The sequence below is a fragment of the Rhea americana genome, unplaced genomic scaffold (genome assembly GCF_003343005.1).
Source record: "Rhea americana isolate MKP2758 unplaced genomic scaffold, rheAme1 scaffold_237, whole genome shotgun sequence".
Taxonomy (NCBI): domain Eukaryota; kingdom Metazoa; phylum Chordata; class Aves; order Rheiformes; family Rheidae; genus Rhea; species Rhea americana.
In genome coordinates this window covers 1,166,371-1,183,515 of record NW_028186354.1, presented here as the reverse complement: position 1 = coordinate 1,183,515, position 17,145 = coordinate 1,166,371, and the positions used below count along the sequence as shown (strand labels likewise).

General features: G+C 46.8%; 3 protein-coding genes across 5 annotated transcripts in view; 1 reads left to right on the top strand and 2 right to left on the bottom strand.

The window, feature by feature from the left end:
- The window catches only part of SEC31A (SEC31 homolog A, COPII component), a 46,718-nt gene extending 45,906 nt beyond the window's left edge, over window positions 1-812 (bottom strand). Inside the window, exon 1 of the mRNA XM_085306302.1 lies at window positions 597-812. The gene's annotated coding sequence lies outside the window, so the exon portion shown is untranslated. The remainder of the gene's footprint in view (window positions 1-596) is intronic.
- A 408-nt stretch (window positions 813-1,220) lies between these two features.
- THAP9 (THAP domain containing 9) lies at window positions 1,221-6,455 on the top strand. Its single transcript, XM_085306293.1, has 5 exons — window positions 1,221-1,335; window positions 1,420-1,615; window positions 1,889-2,195; window positions 3,023-3,173; window positions 3,955-6,455. The coding sequence occupies exons 1-5, from the start codon at window positions 1,256-1,258 to the stop codon at window positions 5,921-5,923; spliced, it is 2,703 nt and encodes a 900-aa protein (XP_085162419.1). The 5' UTR covers window positions 1,221-1,255; the 3' UTR covers window positions 5,924-6,455.
- Window positions 6,456-9,181: 2,726 nt separating this feature from the next.
- The window catches only part of LIN54 (lin-54 DREAM MuvB core complex component), a 42,947-nt gene continuing 34,983 nt past the window's right edge, over window positions 9,182-17,145 (bottom strand). For all 3 annotated transcript variants that reach the window (XM_085306294.1, XM_085306295.1, XM_085306296.1), the window contains 5 exons: window positions 15,764-15,835; window positions 13,721-13,823; window positions 13,279-13,416; window positions 12,259-12,461; window positions 9,182-11,651 (listed from right to left, as the gene is read on the bottom strand). In XM_085306294.1, coding sequence (XP_085162420.1) covers window positions 11,450-11,651; window positions 12,259-12,461; window positions 13,279-13,416; window positions 13,721-13,823; window positions 15,764-15,835 — 718 coding nt within the window. In that variant the 3' untranslated portion in view covers window positions 9,182-11,449. The remainder of the gene's footprint in view (window positions 11,652-12,258; window positions 12,462-13,278; window positions 13,417-13,720; window positions 13,824-15,763; window positions 15,836-17,145) is intronic.

The window sequence follows — 17,145 nt, the reverse complement described above, 5'->3', positions numbered from 1 at the left end:
CGGCGCCTTCCGGGCCCGCCGCGCCGGCTCAACCGTCACCAACCGTCACTAACCGTCACCAACCGCCGCCCACGCGGCGACTCACGGCCCCCCCCCCTTTCCTCCTCTGAGGCCTCACGCGAGGCAGAGGGGCGGCGGCGCGGGGGAAGGGGGCGAGCGGCGGCCGCCCGTCCTCAGCAGCTCAAACGCAGTAATCACAGCGCGTCAGGATGTGAACAGCAGCAAGAGGCTCATCATCGGACGGGCCGCGCCGCTGCCGCCGCCGCCTGGCTCGCCCGCCGGCGGCCCCGCGGCGCTTTCGGTGCCACGGGGCACAGGGAAGGTGTTTCGGAGAAGGGGGCTCGCGCACGGCTCCAGCTACTTCACACGCCACCAGCCGCCGCCGGCWGAAGGGCTCCGCCCGGGCCGCTCTGCAAGCGCCCACAGCAAGGCAAGGCTGCCTCGTCTTTCATAACGCGGGAGCAAAATAGTAGTAGCCGCAACACCTCTTGCTCTGCGGCCCAGCCACTACTCCCGGAGCCCCGCCACCGCTGCCAAGCCTCCGCACCGGCTCAGCCTGTCGCTGGGAGCGCTCGCACACGCTGCCCCCAACCCACCTCGCACAGCGGCCGCGCTTTGGGCCTCGCCCGCGCTTCAGCCGCGTCCCGCTGCCGCCTCAGACCTCCCCCCCAGCAGGCACCGGGCGGCGCCGAGGCCAGGGCGGGCTCCCCCACAGCCCCATGGCGGGGCCGCGCCTCTCGCCGCTCCGAGGCCACGCGCGCACAGCGGCGGTSGCCCTGCCCCAGCCATCCCTCCACAGCACCCGGCCCCCGAGCGGCGGGAAAGACRGCTCTCCCCGCCCTCGGCTCGCTATATATAGGGACGCAGGGCGCCGCTCCCATTGGCTCCGAGGGGCGCCGCTCCCCATTGGCTGCTTCCTCCGTGGCTGCCGCCACTGATTGGCGTGGCCCTCCTCCCCGACTTCCCCCTTTCCGCCGCTCTTCTCCACTTCCCGTGACGTCACGTGAGCTACGGCGGGGCCAAAGCACGTCTATGGAAACGTATGCCCCGCCCTTCCAGCCGCTGCSCCCAATGAGAAATGGGAAAGGGGCAACGGAAGCGATTCGTGAGCCAATGGAAGGCGGCAGGCTGGGAGAATGCTGGCAACCAATGAGGAGGGGCGTCGGCGGTGACGCTGCGGGGCGCGTGCCAGACGGCCGTTACGCGGCCGTTGGAGGAGGAGGGAGRGGGAGAAGAAGGAGCGGGCAGGGCCGCCATGACGCGGAGCTGCTCGGCGCTGGGCTGCACCGCCCGCGACAACGGGCGCAGCCGCGAGCGCGGCATCTCCTTCCACCAGTGAGTGCGGCCGCGGGCGGGCGGGCGAGGCGGGCCCGGCGGGCGGGAGCGCCCCCAACGCTTGCCTCTCTCCGTGTGCCGCAGGTTCCCGGTGGACGCCGCGCAGCGCCGCGAGTGGATCCGCGCCGTGAACCGCGTGGACCCGCGGAGCCGCCAGGCCTGGAGCCCCGGGCCCGGGGCCATCCTCTGCTCGCGGCACTTCGCCGAGGCCGACTTCGAGCGCTACGGGCTGCGGCGGAAGCTGCGCCGGGGGGCCGTGCCCTCGCGCTTCCCCCRCGCGGTGCGTGCCCGCGGCGGCGGCCGCCGCCCGTCGTGGCGGGGGAGGGGCTCCGCGCGCGGGTGCGTGCGAGTGTGTCCCGGGACGGGTAGAGGTCCTCGGACGAGGCCTGCCGCTGCGCGGCGCCGTCCGCAGGGTTGCTATGGCCAGGCGGCTCCTAAGGCACTGCTTACTCGCTTAAGCCCTGCTCAGCCCCTGTGCCTGGGCTTCCAAGCGACTGAAGCCCTGGCAGGGGCTCGGTTGCATCAGTAACCCTCCATCTCCCTTCCGCTTTAGGATCTGCTGAGCGCACGCTATAGGAGCAGGCCATCCCCGAGAGCGCTAAAGCAGCCTCTACTAAGTCATTCTGATGAYGAGATCATTGCCGAGGATCACAACTACAGCTTAAAGGATGCCGTAGCAGCCGCTGGACAGCAGACAGAAATGAAGGAGGTACAACCACTGCCTGAGAAGCAGCAGGTTATTGCAGCAAGGAGGTACGCCGTACGCCGACCAAGAAAAATTTTCAGCATCATCAGGGAGCTGGCAGAGAAGAAACAGGTGTCTGAGGAAACTGTGAGTTTGCTGCAGGCCCAGTTTTCAGGTACTGCTCAAGGCATTTGCTGAGCAAGAGTGTTTCAGGGTAGATACTGCCTCATTCCACTTTTATTTCATTATGCAGCTGTACATAGCACGGGTAAGCCCTCACTGTCAGATTTCTAGGGTCAATACTATAAGCTATAACTGCAAAGCAAGGGTTTTGCAAATTTTTGATTCCGGAACACAACATCCAATCCTGCAAAGGATGAAGGACCCTCAGACCTCTCTGGGAATTTAATACAGTGGTCAGGTCAGCTTGTCACAGTCCCCTGTAACAAAGACTGTTTAATAAAATCGTGCCACTATCAAGCTGACAGACAAATCATGGACAGAGTGTGTTTAATTAAGAAAACCTTGTCTTTCCCACTGTCCGAGTGAGCGAGCTCTGGTCATGTCTGTGAGGTAATGTGGAAAAGACAGTTAAGCTGTAGAGCAGACCATAATTTCAATGTTTTCCTCTTGTGATGTAAATTTTAAGCAGCACCCACAAGTAAGATGCAGTATCTACTCAAACGCTTTAATTAACATTAGATAGAAAAAAGGAAGAAAAGACTGCATTACATGCAAAGAGACAGCATAAGCAGCAGAGCTGTGTTAAGGCACAGACTCTCTGGCCACTGCCTATCCTGAGGAGAAGGAGAGCACTGTGACAGTACTTCTGAACTTAAGAGTATTGCATTAAACTTTCTTCGTAACTCTCTTCATTGCAGAGGTAGTAGCGTAGCCTTGTATTCCTTGTGCTGCAATATTTTTGTATTATCTGTCCTTTTGTTAAGTTAGCTGCTGTTTACTTGCTTCACTAAAGCTGACCTTGTACTTTATTTTAAGCAGACTTGCCCCRTGAGTCACATAGCTGGCAGCAGATGACAGAATACTCCCTGGAAATGAAACAATTTGCTTGTGTTCTCCACCTCTACCATAATAAGGCCTATGACTATCTAAGGAAGATTTTTCCCCTGCCTCATCCTTCCAGCCTGACAAAGCAAGTTAATAGTCTTTCATTCTGAATGGGTTTCTCTGTATTTATTTAGAATTCAGTGGAACAAAGATCTATCATGAAAAGATATTCAGCTGTAGTAGTTTTTCCACGCTTCATTTCTGGTAACACCAACAAATACCAAGCAGAGTAGGAAACAAATGTTAAGAAATATTAATAGCAGGTATGTCAGAGAAGGATGTGAGTTTAGGCACACACTTTACACTGTCAGGGTTAATACAGCCATTGTACTAACAATTTTTGAGGAAGTGTGGAGTTTCCTCAATACTCCCAAATGAATACTTGAGTGATAAAAGCTAGATATGGCAGCCTTAGATACCATAGTATCTGTATTTGTTTTAAAGGTCACTGGARTAAAGAAAGAATACTGCAAAGATGAGGTATTTCACTGCTTTTTGCTATGTACTGTAAGGAATACTTTACAAATGATGCTCCTGGCACTGTGATGTGGAGTAGAATACTCCCATAGACTTTTGCAAGGGGGGAAGTCAGCCGAATACTGGAAAAGACTGCAAAACTAGTAGGGTAATTTTTATATAAGAAGTTGGCAGTATTAAAGGCGCAGTTCATTTCACCTGCAGCACTCCACTTATCAGTGAGAATTTACTGGGGAGAGATGGGGCAAGTGTCAGCATGGGAAAGTCGAAACCAATAGGACTGTACAGAGTGGAAACTCTGGGACTGTTAGCTGCAAAAAGGAAGAGATTAGAAATTTTCATTTTTCTCTGAATCTTCGTTCCTAATTGYATCCTCCTTCCTTCTCCAGCTGGCTGTCTAACAGTGATGCCGCTCCAGGCTTCAGCAGTGACATTTTTATCCGCCTTCAGGAAAGAGTGGAGAAGGGTGACCAGGCCTACTGTTACTGTGCCTTGATGGTACAAGACATGGCCCTCCAGAAGCATCAGGAGTGGGACCCCCAGACCCAACGTTTCACGGGCTTTGTTGACGTGGGGGCAGGCGCTCTGGATGCTGATGAAGCCCCGCTGGCCTCGGAAGTTATAATCCTCATGGCAGTCGGCATCACGAGTCCCTGGAGGGCACCTCTTGGCTATTTCTTTGTGAATAGCTTGAGTGGCTACCTACTTGCCCAGCTACTTCGTCAGACCATCAGTAAGCTGAACAACATTGGCATCGCGGTGTTGTCTGTGACATCAGGTGCCACCGCGCGCGGTGCTGAGATGGCCAGAGCTCTGGGGATCCGGATCGACCCTGACAGGATTCAGTGCACTTTTCAGCACCCGCCCAGCTCAGCTCACTGCATCACCTACTTCTTTGACACTTGCCACGCGCTCCAGCTGATAAGGAATGCGCTGCAGTGCTTCCAGAAGATAAAGTGCCTCAGTGAAGCAGCACACTGGCAGCACGTGGTGGAGCTTGCAGCTTTACARGAGAAAAGGGTATTACAGCTGCGCAGTCCCAGGTCAGGCTGTCCTGGAAGTGAGGAGCTTCGCTATTTTAAAGTTAACCTTGCTACCCAGGTCTTCAGTGAGGGTGTTGCTGATGCACTGGAGCACCTCCAGAAACTGGGCCTGGCCTCGTTCCAAAACTGCAGCGGTACCATCAAGTTTGTGCGTTTGATGAGCCGTCTGTGCGATGTATTCCATGGCAGAAGCCCTTACGGAAGGGGACTGAGGGGGCCTTTGCTAGCTGGAAATTACAGCAAAATAAGCCACCTCTTCAATGAGGCCAGGAGCTTCTTTGTCACYTTAACAGACTCCTTGGGGAGATGCATTATAAAAAGCAAACGCAAACTGGGATTTCTGAGTTTCTTGCTCAATGCTGAAAGCCTCAAGTGGCTTTATACCAATTACGTGCTTCCAGAAGGCATGCCTTTGCACCGCCTCCTGACGTACACCTTCAGCCTTGACCAGCTGGAGCTGTTTCTTCGGGCTCTCAGGCAGGCTATCGTTGGCGGTGGCAATCCCACTTGTGCAGCGTTCCAGGCAGCTTACTACAAGCTGCTGGCCAGCTGCAGCTTGGCACCGGCACTGCAACACAGCGATGGCTCTGGCAGCGTGAGCACCTTGGATATATCCATCTTCCGTAGGACAGATCTGACCCTTGGTAACATCCGTTCTCAGTACGAGCCAGCTCGTAGGAGGACTCTGGGAACAGAGTACCCCTTCGGTGCTGGCCTTCTTTTGCACGACTCCGCGCTGAGCAATGCACTGACGGACCTGTCGCTGCATGCGCAGAGCATCACCTGCGCCAGCGGCTTTGTTGCTGAACAATTAGCCTCTGATTTGCAATGTGAAGCCTGTGTTGCTTCTCTTTTTGAGTCAGATGAGAGCTCACTAAAACAYGGGGCAGTGCTCTACATAAAGAAGTTGGGTGGAGTGAGTCTGCCCTCTTCAAGCGTGTACCACATCACAAGCATTTCTGAACAGGTCCTAAGGACATACACCAAAGTGCGAAATTGCAACAAGAACTCCAAGCTATGGGATCTGTTTCTAGAACAGAAAATTTTTTGTGAGCTTCTGGGACAGAGCCCCCTCTTTCCCATGCTCACTGACCATTTATTTGATGGTGAGTCRTGCATTGACAATCACTACACAGTCTTATTAAAGGAAATAATGCGATGTTACTTACAGGTCAGAACAAACCATGCCAAAAACTTAAACTTGAAGTACCGTTGGGGAAAGCACAGATGGAAGAGACTAAAGGGAAAACATTCATTTGCATCACCACTGCGTGATGCAAATTGTCAATCAAGCCCAACCCACCTAGGGCCATGACTGTGCATTTATTGCTGTTACATAAGGATGGTTGCCCCTACTTAGGCCCAGTTAAGCAGTGTCTGAATCTGGCAGTAGCTCAGCAAACAGTACAGCRTCTTGCCGCGGTTTGCCTGGCAGAATTTGTGTTGTTAAACAGTGATGAGTGGTGCCGGTGCCGATGATTCAGGGTCTGGTCACAGTTCAGACAAGCCAAGGAAAGWAGTTCATTTCACCTTGCATTTCCATCTAGGAATCTTGCCAAGCAGCCACGTCTTGGACTTGGTGTCTGTGGGAGACAAGAAGTTCTGGAAATGTGTAGTGAGATGGTAGGGGACAAGGCAGTGTCCCCTTGTAGCGCTGGGCTGTGTAGTGCTGTGGGTGCTCTTGCTAAGAGGAGGCAATTGATGTACCTGCAGTTGCATGGGGCAAGGGGAGTAAGTGTGCTGCTATTTTGAGTTCACCATAGAGATGCTGCAGTAAAAAAGTTGGAGCCAAAAGACCTTACAGCACTTTTACTATAAAAGGAAAATAAAGGCATGGGAAAAAGACACTTTCATTGTACATCGCTCTATTATCCCCTCCTACAGGCCTTATCAACAAGCTAAGCTAGCCCTTTGACCTGAGTCTGAACTCAGTGGAAAGGAGATTGCATTACAGAACCACACCTCTAAAACTTTGCATTTAAAAATCACTACTGCAATAAAAACCTGGGAAGGTGTTGGAATTCCACATGAGAAAGCAGGGCCAAGCAGCTTCCATACCGGTGTGCCTTGCAGTGCAGCAGGGCTCACGGAGGCTGTTGCTGCAGGCCCTGCTCTGCCCCCCTGGGCAGGGCCACCAGGGCTCGGGCACCCRGTGCTGTGCTGGTGCAGGGTGAGCTTTTCAGCTCTGATTACACAGCCCTCTCKGGTCACCCGCTCACCGTGCAACATGATGCTCTCTTCCCAGAGCTTGCGCTGCAGGGTTGGTATGTCCTGCAGCCCCCGCACACAGCAGTCGCCTTCAGACAGCGTTTCCCCTGATTAGCTTGGATCATAGGTTCCATGCTGTGAAATCAAGTAGTAGAGCAGGCTGCTTCGTTCATTTATTTCTGYGGTAAGGAGGTTGCCTTGGCATACAACGCTCCATCTGGAATAACAAAGGCCAACGTAACTGCCACGTGGTCATTTCCTCAGAACAATGAAACATGGTGATCCACTATTTGTTGAGGCAGGAGTAGTGCTCAAGGTGCAGTTCTGCCTACCACTTAGAAGATGGCTGCTGGTAGGTTTGGGTTCTTCCCTCTCCCTTAGTTCTGCTCTTTAACTGTGGAGCTGCCCTACTCCCTAATGCTCTGCTTCGGTAGCTACAGACCTTCATCTGCTCCCTGCTGGGAGAAACTGGCCAGACCTCCAAGAGTTCTGGGTCTTTTTTCTTGTGCAATTACCTATGCAAAAAAATAGTCTTGAAGCCATCACTATTTGCCATGGAACCACTTCAGCTACAACATATTTTGTAGAAAATCGCTGCTTTTTTTCCTCTCTCTCTCTCTCTCTCTCTCCATATTTTTGAATTTTTAGGTCAACTAGCAAAACACTGCAGAAGTCTCAGTGGCTGATTAGCGTGGCTGGATGCTGCCATGAACTTCAAGTTGTAACATTTGCATTGCCTAAACCTCCAGCAGCAAAACGAGATGAGCTGTGGGGCATAGGCCCCCCCTTGCTGTTAATTCTTTTCTGTTGGAAGTGAGCCTGCTACCACTTACTGTTTACATCAGGCCGAGTTTGTCTTACTTGGTTCGGATGGAGCCTCGTCCCTCAGGGCAACCTTTCCTTGGTGCAGCGCACAAGCTCTTGGTGACACTGGTTGCAAACAGGGCAGAGGGGCTCTGCACAGAGCTGCTCTTTATACGGATTTCTTGTCTGTGCATTCATTTCCAAGACGATCTTGGCTGTACTCACACTACGGGAATTTGCAACTTCCAGTGGAGTTTTTCAGCATTTCTCACTCTACCACTACGACAAGGTACTTCTGCTGCTGTTCCTTTTCCCATGGAGTGTCTCAGGCACCCCTTTCTCTGCCCAGCAACTCCACTTCTTGTCCAGATGTTCACCTGTGAAACAGAGCATCCAGCAGCAACACCAAGCCCCTTCTGGGCTCTGTGCAAACCCACCCCAAATGATTCTGAGCATGCCATTCCTTCTCTGAATCCTGCTGCTGCTTCCCCTCCATCACATCAAGGAGTGTAATACCTCACCCTCTTTTCCACTTGCTTTGGCCATCCYGCTATTTCTCCTGAGAAATCAGACGCATGAGAATCAAAGAAGAAAAGCAATGAGAAGACAAGCTCTCTTTTTGACTCCCCATTCCTTAACGCAAGCAAGTAACATAACGTTTTGGGGTTGGTCGCAAACCCCTTCCCCAAGACGTAAAAGACCCAAGCCCGCACCACGAAACGGTACGTTGTCTTCTGCTACCTAAAGGCTCTCAGCAAAGCTCAGCCTGAAAATTTTGCCYGGGGTCCTGCAAGTGGCTGTGTGGCAGCCCTCTGCCTTCAAGGGGGCTGCAGAAAGGCCGATCTGTTCAGCCTTGCAGGCCTTGCTTCTCTGAGTCTTTTCTCTAACCAGCTCACACACAGAGACTACAATTTCCCACAAAAGATTTTTTTAAAAATCCCCCCAAATTAAAATGTAGCTACCTGGTGTTGGCTTGGTTGCCAGCTTTTGCTGCTTTCAAGCTATGCAGCCTGCAGCTTTGTGCCTCAAGCCATTGCTACACACAAAAGTACACAAGTAACTTAGAGTTTATCTCCAGTAGGATTCACATACCAAAAAGTCAAGCCTGTAGTTGCATCAAAACTGGGCCTAGTGATAACAGTTACTGTTTTGATATTTCATTGAAAATCTTTACTGTGTATTTCTCAGTGCTCAAGCAAAGGAGTGCGAAAAGGTCATATTTACAGAATAGTATAAATGTTTATTTTTCTTTGTGATTCATTTGACTGTTTTATTTTTACAATATAGAAAAGTGTATTCTTTGAATAGGTCTAGTAAATATAAATTTAATTTTTCTACTTTCAGATGTAAACAGAACTAGAAAAYGAACCCTTGCCCTTTCCCAATCATTTTTATGTAATTGGATGAACTTGACTGTGAATCTTGTCCAGCAGTTTGATGCAAATGGCTAAGGAAGTACAAAAACCAATTCATATATACTACACCAGGGAGAGGGAAGAGAGGAATCCAAGCTTAATGTTTGAAAAAGCTTGTTCAAAACAAAATAGAAGAACTAAGAGCATTTGATTGCACCTTCAAAGTCTTTACAAGCAAAATATTCTCAAGCAATGCCATCATACATAATTACAACTGTAATCTAAATTTCACAAGTGTTTTTGCACACTGTATATAAATACACATCACAAAAGGTGCAATTTAGAGTAAGACACAGAATATATACAAAATTAACATGGACTGAAGTCTAAACAAAAGAAGGCATATTGCAATCTGTTTGAAAAATAACGTAAGTAGGTATTACTTTATTCACTTACACTAATTTACATTTATACAAATCTTACTGGACATACTATATTAGGTCACTAAAAGTAAACTGARTATCTGCACTATCTACATGTAAAGTTACTGCACTGACTTAATAAATCCAAGTTCTAATTATGAAAAAAAGAATGGCATTACCTAAATGAGTGATGGATTCCCTTTTCAGAGATTTGCAAGTGTATTTGCTATTTATGCTCAGAGATGCCAGTACAGGACAGGGCTCTTCAGATGGTGACCAGCAGGATAAAATCTGCTCCCCGGCGCCTCAGGAAGCTCTTTGAGGGCACCACACGCGGGCTAAAGAAGGGCCTTTCGCTCAGTGCGCAGGACGGGGTGAAGCCACAGAGCGGAAGCATCCTGCCACCATCACGCACGTAGGCACTTGGCTCTGCTGCTGGTTTACCTAGTGCTTACCTTTTCCCAGCCTGGCCCTGTTCAAAAACCCAGAGGAAGAGCTCTGCTTATCTCTGTATTTACGGTTACACAAGGAATACAAAATATCCCTTTTGCAAAAACCTAGCAATCTTCTTCAGGCAGCACTAAGACAGTTAATAAAAATGCCTGGGATTAAACATGGTTATTATGCTACTTTTAGGTAAATAACTTACCAGGTTCAGTTTGTAAATGTGTTCCACTATCAAAAATGTAATCTGAGATTGCCTGTAACAAATACTGAAAAAATTCCCCACTCTAGTCTATACACAGCTATAGTTAATTTGTTTTTTCATTTTTTCTTCTTCTCTTTTTTTTTTCTCCTTTTTGTCTTTCTCCAAAGGATCAGTATGTCTGTTTTGGTAGCAGTCTTGATTCTGTGCTAGCATCCTTGTATGATCACGGCTTTCATGGTCATTTTAAGCAACACTTAAAAACCTTAAACCAAATAAATCATCAACAAGACAACACATAAAGAAGGAGCATCGAGACGAGCCACGAACCACGCTGAACATGATCTCTACAYGTGTTCACAGGTCAATTTGGATGCAGATTGTCTCAAATCCTCGTCAGGACAACTGTGGTTCTACCGTATSCCGTTATGCCAGCTTCTAGGGCTCCAACGCATCCCCAGGGTATCAGCTTGACCTAGAACGCGTAACGGACTGCTCAGTCCTCCTACCTCCGTTGACAGATGCGGCTGCTGAAGACCTCTGAGCACCAAGCTTTACCCAAGCAACAGCGTCTACCCGCTTGTCACTTAAGCTAACACTGTACATTGTTGGGCAGACAGCCCAGCGTCATGGCAGGGCTGCCCTATCTCGCTTTTGAAAACAGGCCACCTAGCCTCCAAATTCTGGCTTAGGAAACACTTGAGCTCCCAAAGATTTTTTTCATCCAAAGTAAACAGGCAAAAAAGCATTATTTACCCCAGAGCTCTTTGGGCCCTGCTTCAGTGAGATTCTTAACCAGCTGCCCGCTGCTAAATGTGTAACCAACCCTTCTGCATTACTGACGGCATATTTCACACTGCTGTATACACTAAAGGAACGTGCTGTATCTGGTCCTCAATACAGATACTACTGTCCATTTAGATGTTCATTTTTACACACTTCCTTTCAGAATTAACTTGGATACACTGATACCTCTTTGTATTACGAGCGTGTTGCCAAAAGTGTCATCTGCTTGTTGTCAGCATCTGTGTTTTCCTATATGCGCAATGTGATGCAACTTCATACACTGTAAATAATATATATTATAATAATTTATATATGCCCTTCAGGCAATTATTTTGGGGGGAACAGGAAGAAAACATTCAACTTTTAGGAAACCTTAGTTAAAAGCTGTACAACATCAGGAAGAAAAATTCACCTTTAGGCATCGTCATAAGTAGAAGATTTAGCTAAGATTTAAAAGACTCTACATCTTGTTATAAAAGAATTTCTCATTTCAATCTTACGCAATTCAATTTAAAACAAGCACCAAATTAACAAATATTAAATTCTCCGCCCCAAACCAAAGTGTCCCCGTGCCTTAAATGTTCTGTTCAGTCCACTTTGTTGTAGCTCATGTGCACGAGTCAGCAGTTCATGGCACAAGGGTCACTTTTGGATTTGCCTGCAGAGTTAATAACTCTCATCAAACAGCGTCCAAATTCCTCCAGGATCATGCGCTCCGCTGCAGCTTTCGACTTGCCCATCTTCTCCGCTTGCTCTGCCTGTGCAAGAAGGCATTCACAGGTTGCATCAGCTACCTCCTTGGTTACAAACGTGAAGGGCAGCCTGAAATAAATAAAAATCCAGTCACGTACCACAAAAATCCACAGCACACCAAAACCCCTCTGAAGCACTGCAGCTTTTAGTCTTGCAGATGTTCCCTTGAAGGTCACCTTACAGTGCAAAGCAAGAACATCGATCACCTCTCTACTCCTCTGTCGCTGCCCTCTCTGCCAGGAGCCCTAACTCCAGGGCTGAGCAAATTCCTGGTAGGAGAACTGATGAGGGCTCATCTGTCCCACAGCTTCCCTCAACCAAAAGGCAGCTGCAGTGACATGAACCTACCAGTAGGCAGTTGTGCTTTGTGCCTGCTTCCACCCACGAACATTTCAGGGTCATCTTCAAAACGCACAGATATCTAGAACAATTCTCCATCTTTTCACTATAAGGGCAGCTTGAGGATTACAAAGTAAATGAGACACTTGTACTTCATGCTGTCCAGCAGCATAGGAGCAACCAGAAGACAAAACCTAGTTACACATTTGAACACACAGCCAAGCTTGGCAGAGCCATAAAAACATAGTTGTGTGAACAAAAGGCTCCAGTCACTCCACCAAAAAAAAAAAAAAAAACACATTAGAAACAAGTGACAAGGTGGACTGCGTAAACTTACTTTCCCCCACCACTGCTAAGTGCTGGTGTTGGCCTCGTCAGCAGATCTGAGATCTGGGAAGACAGCTTAGTCTTCGCAGCTGTCTGCTGCTGGACCCTAACTTCTGCGGCATCTGCTAAATGCATCAGTGTCTTTCGCTCTGGACTTTCTTCAAAATTTTTACAGCCAATGCATTTACATATGGAAGAACACATGATTTTTGCCTGAAAGAAACAAACAGATCATGAGATACCAGTTGCAGTTCTGACCTGCTTTATAACAAACTGCAGGGACCGGGTGTTTCTGTTCTAGTCTGTTACCAATTACCCACTGGAGGAAACCACTGAGGTTTTCTCTAAGTTCTCACATTAAGGCAAGATGTCTTCCCAGAACAAACACGTGAGTCAATGCAAATCAGTGGTTTCAGAGTCATCCCTTTCTCGCCTTCGAATCTGCTCTTCTCACTGGAACTTGCCTTAAATAATTAAGGCTATGAGAGCAGTTAGTCTGCCCTCATCTCTACAACCACAGAATAGTCATTTAGCTGAAACAATAAAATTTTTGCCTTTGCCTTCCAAAGACACATGTTCCATCTTCTCACACAGCGTGTGTGGGATGCTATTATAACTGCTTGTGCTCTTAGAGAGAGGGTGCCATAGACTTATTTATGAAATATTGCTCTTCAGTAAAGGACAAACCCAAATCCAAGTGCAAGGTTGCTACATGTTTTAAATTTAAATTTATGTAAAAGAAGCAATTAATTTTGCAATATGCACGGCTTCATATGTGCAAATTACTGGAAGATCAACGTAGCCATTGCTGCAATTCTGAAAAGAAGTCTTAGATTGTCCAGCGCAAAATGAGAAGCGATTTCCCTGATGCATACTGAATACCAACACTACTTACACAAAGTATACAGACAGTAGTAAGACATGATCTGGGTTTTAGTCAAACAATTTTTCAAAGGGAAAACCACAGGGAACCAAAGGGAAGTACCAAAGGGAAAAGCCACTGTCTCTAAGACAAGATAATACTTCGTACCTCATAACATTCACAGTAGTTTTTGAGACATCCCGAGCGTTTACAGTTACACCCTTTGCTGTGTCGCCGATCCGATTCTCCTTCCTTTCCTTTCCCTATTTTGGGCTTGAAGGCTTCAGGGTTTCTGTCCAGGCAGGCCTGTCAATGCAGACTCAAAACATCAGTCACTGCATGTGGGGAGCAGAATTTAAAGGCACGATGTGACAGTTATAAGCCCTGTAGAGGTGGAAGGAGATCAGGGTATTATGCACCCACCCTACCACACTCATTAGCTCTACAAGGCACAAGCTACTGCTTTCATCCCAGATGTACACAGAGGCAACCCAAGAAGTCAGCTGTCCCATCTCGGTGCTACTCAAGAACATGCCAAAATCTGCATGAAATAGAACACGCTTTTCAGTTCAACAACTTTAGAAGTGGAGGGAAGAAAAAGACTCCTCACCTTTATTGCTTTTTGTCTATCATTTTCATGGTCCAGGTTGTTGTAACAATTTGTACAGTTGCAGTTATTGCAGAATTCACCATTTGCAAAACAATCGCAATACCTGAAACAGAAGATTATTTATAAACAYGAACCATTATATGAGCATTAATGCTGAGAGAGCACTAGCAGAAGTGTTTATTTTGGTGATACTCAAATGGACCAATAAAGGCCTTGGCCACTCTATGCTAAAATCCACACAAGAATGGCATAAGCTTTATTTCAAGTCCTAAATCCTGTAGCACACACTTAAGCTGCAATCTAAAGGCACAGCTCAAGGGGGTCTGTCCAAGCTGATGTTAACAAAGTTAGCTCCAGCCCYGTAGCAGCATAGCGAAGGTGGTGACACTTTGTCCTAGTGCAGTCCTTGGGTGCCCGTCCCATGCTGAGTGCCATCCTGCCACAGCTACATCACAGCCAGTTGAAGTCTGCCTTCAGGAGCTTTCACAGAGCCAGAACACAAGGTAAGGGATCGGAGTGCCAACTAACAGCAAAACGGAGGTAGCAGACAACTAGTACAATAAGCCTTTTTTGTCAGTTTTGCCTCCCAAAAAGTTGTTCTCAACTGTGAACTTAGGTTTAGCAAAAGCAGAGATGGAAGAATAGAAAAAGAGTAAGAAGTACAGCTCATAGGCTGAAGCAGAGGCAACTAGAAAAAAAAAGTTATGAATGAACACAAAATTATAGTTATCAGAGACTTTTTAAAAGGGACAATTAATGTGACTCAAAAATCAGCAAAACATTTACAGGAAAAGCCAGTTGCATTACCCTGTCTCTCTCATATCTCTGCTCACCCCCCAAAGTTGATATAGGGCATCACYACATTCATCCCCAATTGAGACATGGCTTTGGGCCAAGAGAAACTCCGGTGGGTTTCAACGGCCCCGGTACGATCTGCAGTTGAAGCAAATGGAACTCACTGATCATTATCTATAGCTACTTTTGAGATCCTGCTGGGAGTGCATGTTCATCCTTAGGAACCTAAATTCCTTGCCAAACTGCCTTCCTGCAACTTTCCTAGGGTCACCCAGGACATTTGTAAAACCACAAAGAATACAATAGGGTTGCTCTAGAGTCAGCTGTAATCCTCATCTTGGTAAAATCGCATTTTGGTGATTTTTAGCATCCTGCATTTTTCCAAGAACAAACTACATGAAAAGCTTTTACAACCTGTTACACTTCACCTTTCTGTTCTGTTTAAAATTCAGTACTGGAATGGCTCTAGGCTTCAGAACAAAACAGGGCTGACATCTGTCTGGAGCATCACTGAGCAAACTACTTCTCTGATCAAGTTTCCTTGTTTGTAAAATAGGCTACATGCCTACCTTAAATATGCACTTCGAGAAAAATAACTCCCCTTCCAAACAGGGAGAAGGTTTGCTAGGGAGAAAATACCTTTGCCAAAGCAAATTTACCATGTGCTTGGCACCGATGCCTAACCATTTAAAAATATAATTACAGTACATGGTTAGAAAATTTAACATCTTCTCAAATAATACGGCTCGTTTGCCAAAWTGGTACAAAGGCATGGAAAAAACCAGCAAAATACCTCATCAGTATGAGCAAGACTCGGGCCTATCAGTGTAAAAACATTTACCTAGTCATACGCGTCAAAAAATACACAGCACAATCTTTTTGAGCTACTTAACACAGCTTGGCTCTACTGAGATGCTTCAGTAGATGCCCACTGATTATACCGTGGGATGTAATTCTACTCATAGCAACAATGCAAGTTCAAGTGCAGGATAAAATTGCTCTACCATGCACAAGGCTGCATGTTTAGAAATTTATGAAATGTTAGGGTACATGCAGCCCACAGAATTTCCACACTGTTTTATTCAAATGGCACATGAACTGCACCATCTCCACTGACCTTACCAACAATCTTAAATTAGAATCTAGACCTATCATTTTTCATATACTTTAAAAATATTGTATTCTGACTCTTGAAATAAATACGTCACGTCAAAAATCAAAGGCTTAAAAACAACAAGTTGTACTTACAGTTTCAAACACAGAGATTTTGTACAATTGCAAGGCTTCCTGGGGCGGTTTGCAGATTCAGAGGGAATTATTCTGGAAAAAAACAGAAGTGTTGACTATTTACACACACTCACACACATACTATGTTATCAGTTTCTTCCTATTTTAAATTCAGATACCTGGTTCATAATACAAACATGGGAACATCTTCGCAGTCCCCTTGTAACAGTTTTTTTGGCTGACTGTTTATGTAACTACCTTAAAGGATACATTTCAAACCAAAAAAAGACTAGGTAATTTATTAACAAATAAAATGCCTTAGGCATGCAGCTAGATTTGCAGCAGTAAGACTAAAAGCTAAAAAATCTTAACTACTAACTGCCACCAGAGAAAGCTCCCCAAAATACCTCTAAAGACAGGAAGGGCTGCATTCAGCCAAGGTGCACATCGTATGATTGTGCCTTTCCCTTTGTACAAGTTGGAATTAAAAAGTTTACAAGCTCCAGAACAATGAGCAAGCCAGTCAAAACATGGCATTCAGCTTAAAAAAATAACTTGATAGCAGAGACTGACTTTAASTACTCTTAAAAACCAGGATTTTGTGTTACTAATCACTTTTGATGACATTCAGTCCATTCCTATCCAGCAATTTCTTCACATAAAACCAAGAGATTAAATCAAATCCATTCATTTGAAAAGCTRCATCTGGATTTCGGATTACTTTGCATCACAGTTTAGGTTGCAGCAATGAAAACTACCTTTGCATACACAATTTCCAGAAAACAAAAATGCAGTAGGACTTTGCAGAACAGCTAAACTTATTGGCATTGGTGGGGGGGGGAGGAAATCATCCATATTAGCTGCTATTTTCATCCTTTAAGGAAAAACAGATTTCTTTTTCTTTTTTTTTCGGGGGGGGGGGGGGCAAGGAGGGAAGGGGAACACGACACCCCAAACTTCTTATCAAGTGTGTTTTGGGTTTTAGTTTTGTTTCTCTGTTTGGTTTGACTTCTACCATTACTAGGTATCTAGCTCTTGTATAATCYGGCATCCTTTCCAGCAAAGTCAAGAAATTGCCTAGCTTTCCAGCTCCCTAACCTAGCTTCCAGCTGCTGACGCAAAATGAGGAACAAGCAACAGACAGCTTTCAGTTTAACTTCCTGCTCCAGGAGTAAAGAACAAATGAATCAAAATAAGTACAAGAAAAAATACCGCTTTGACCAGAGATGGTCTCAATTGTTAGACCGACGCGTGCTCTTTAGTCAGCAGGAGATAACCACCTCACAACAACACACTTCATTTTCTAAAAAAACACAAGCAAACTGAAAAAAATCTCACCCTACAACAGCAACTCCCATACAACCCCCCCGCAAAGAGCTCCTCTTTAAATAGTACTGAAGCAA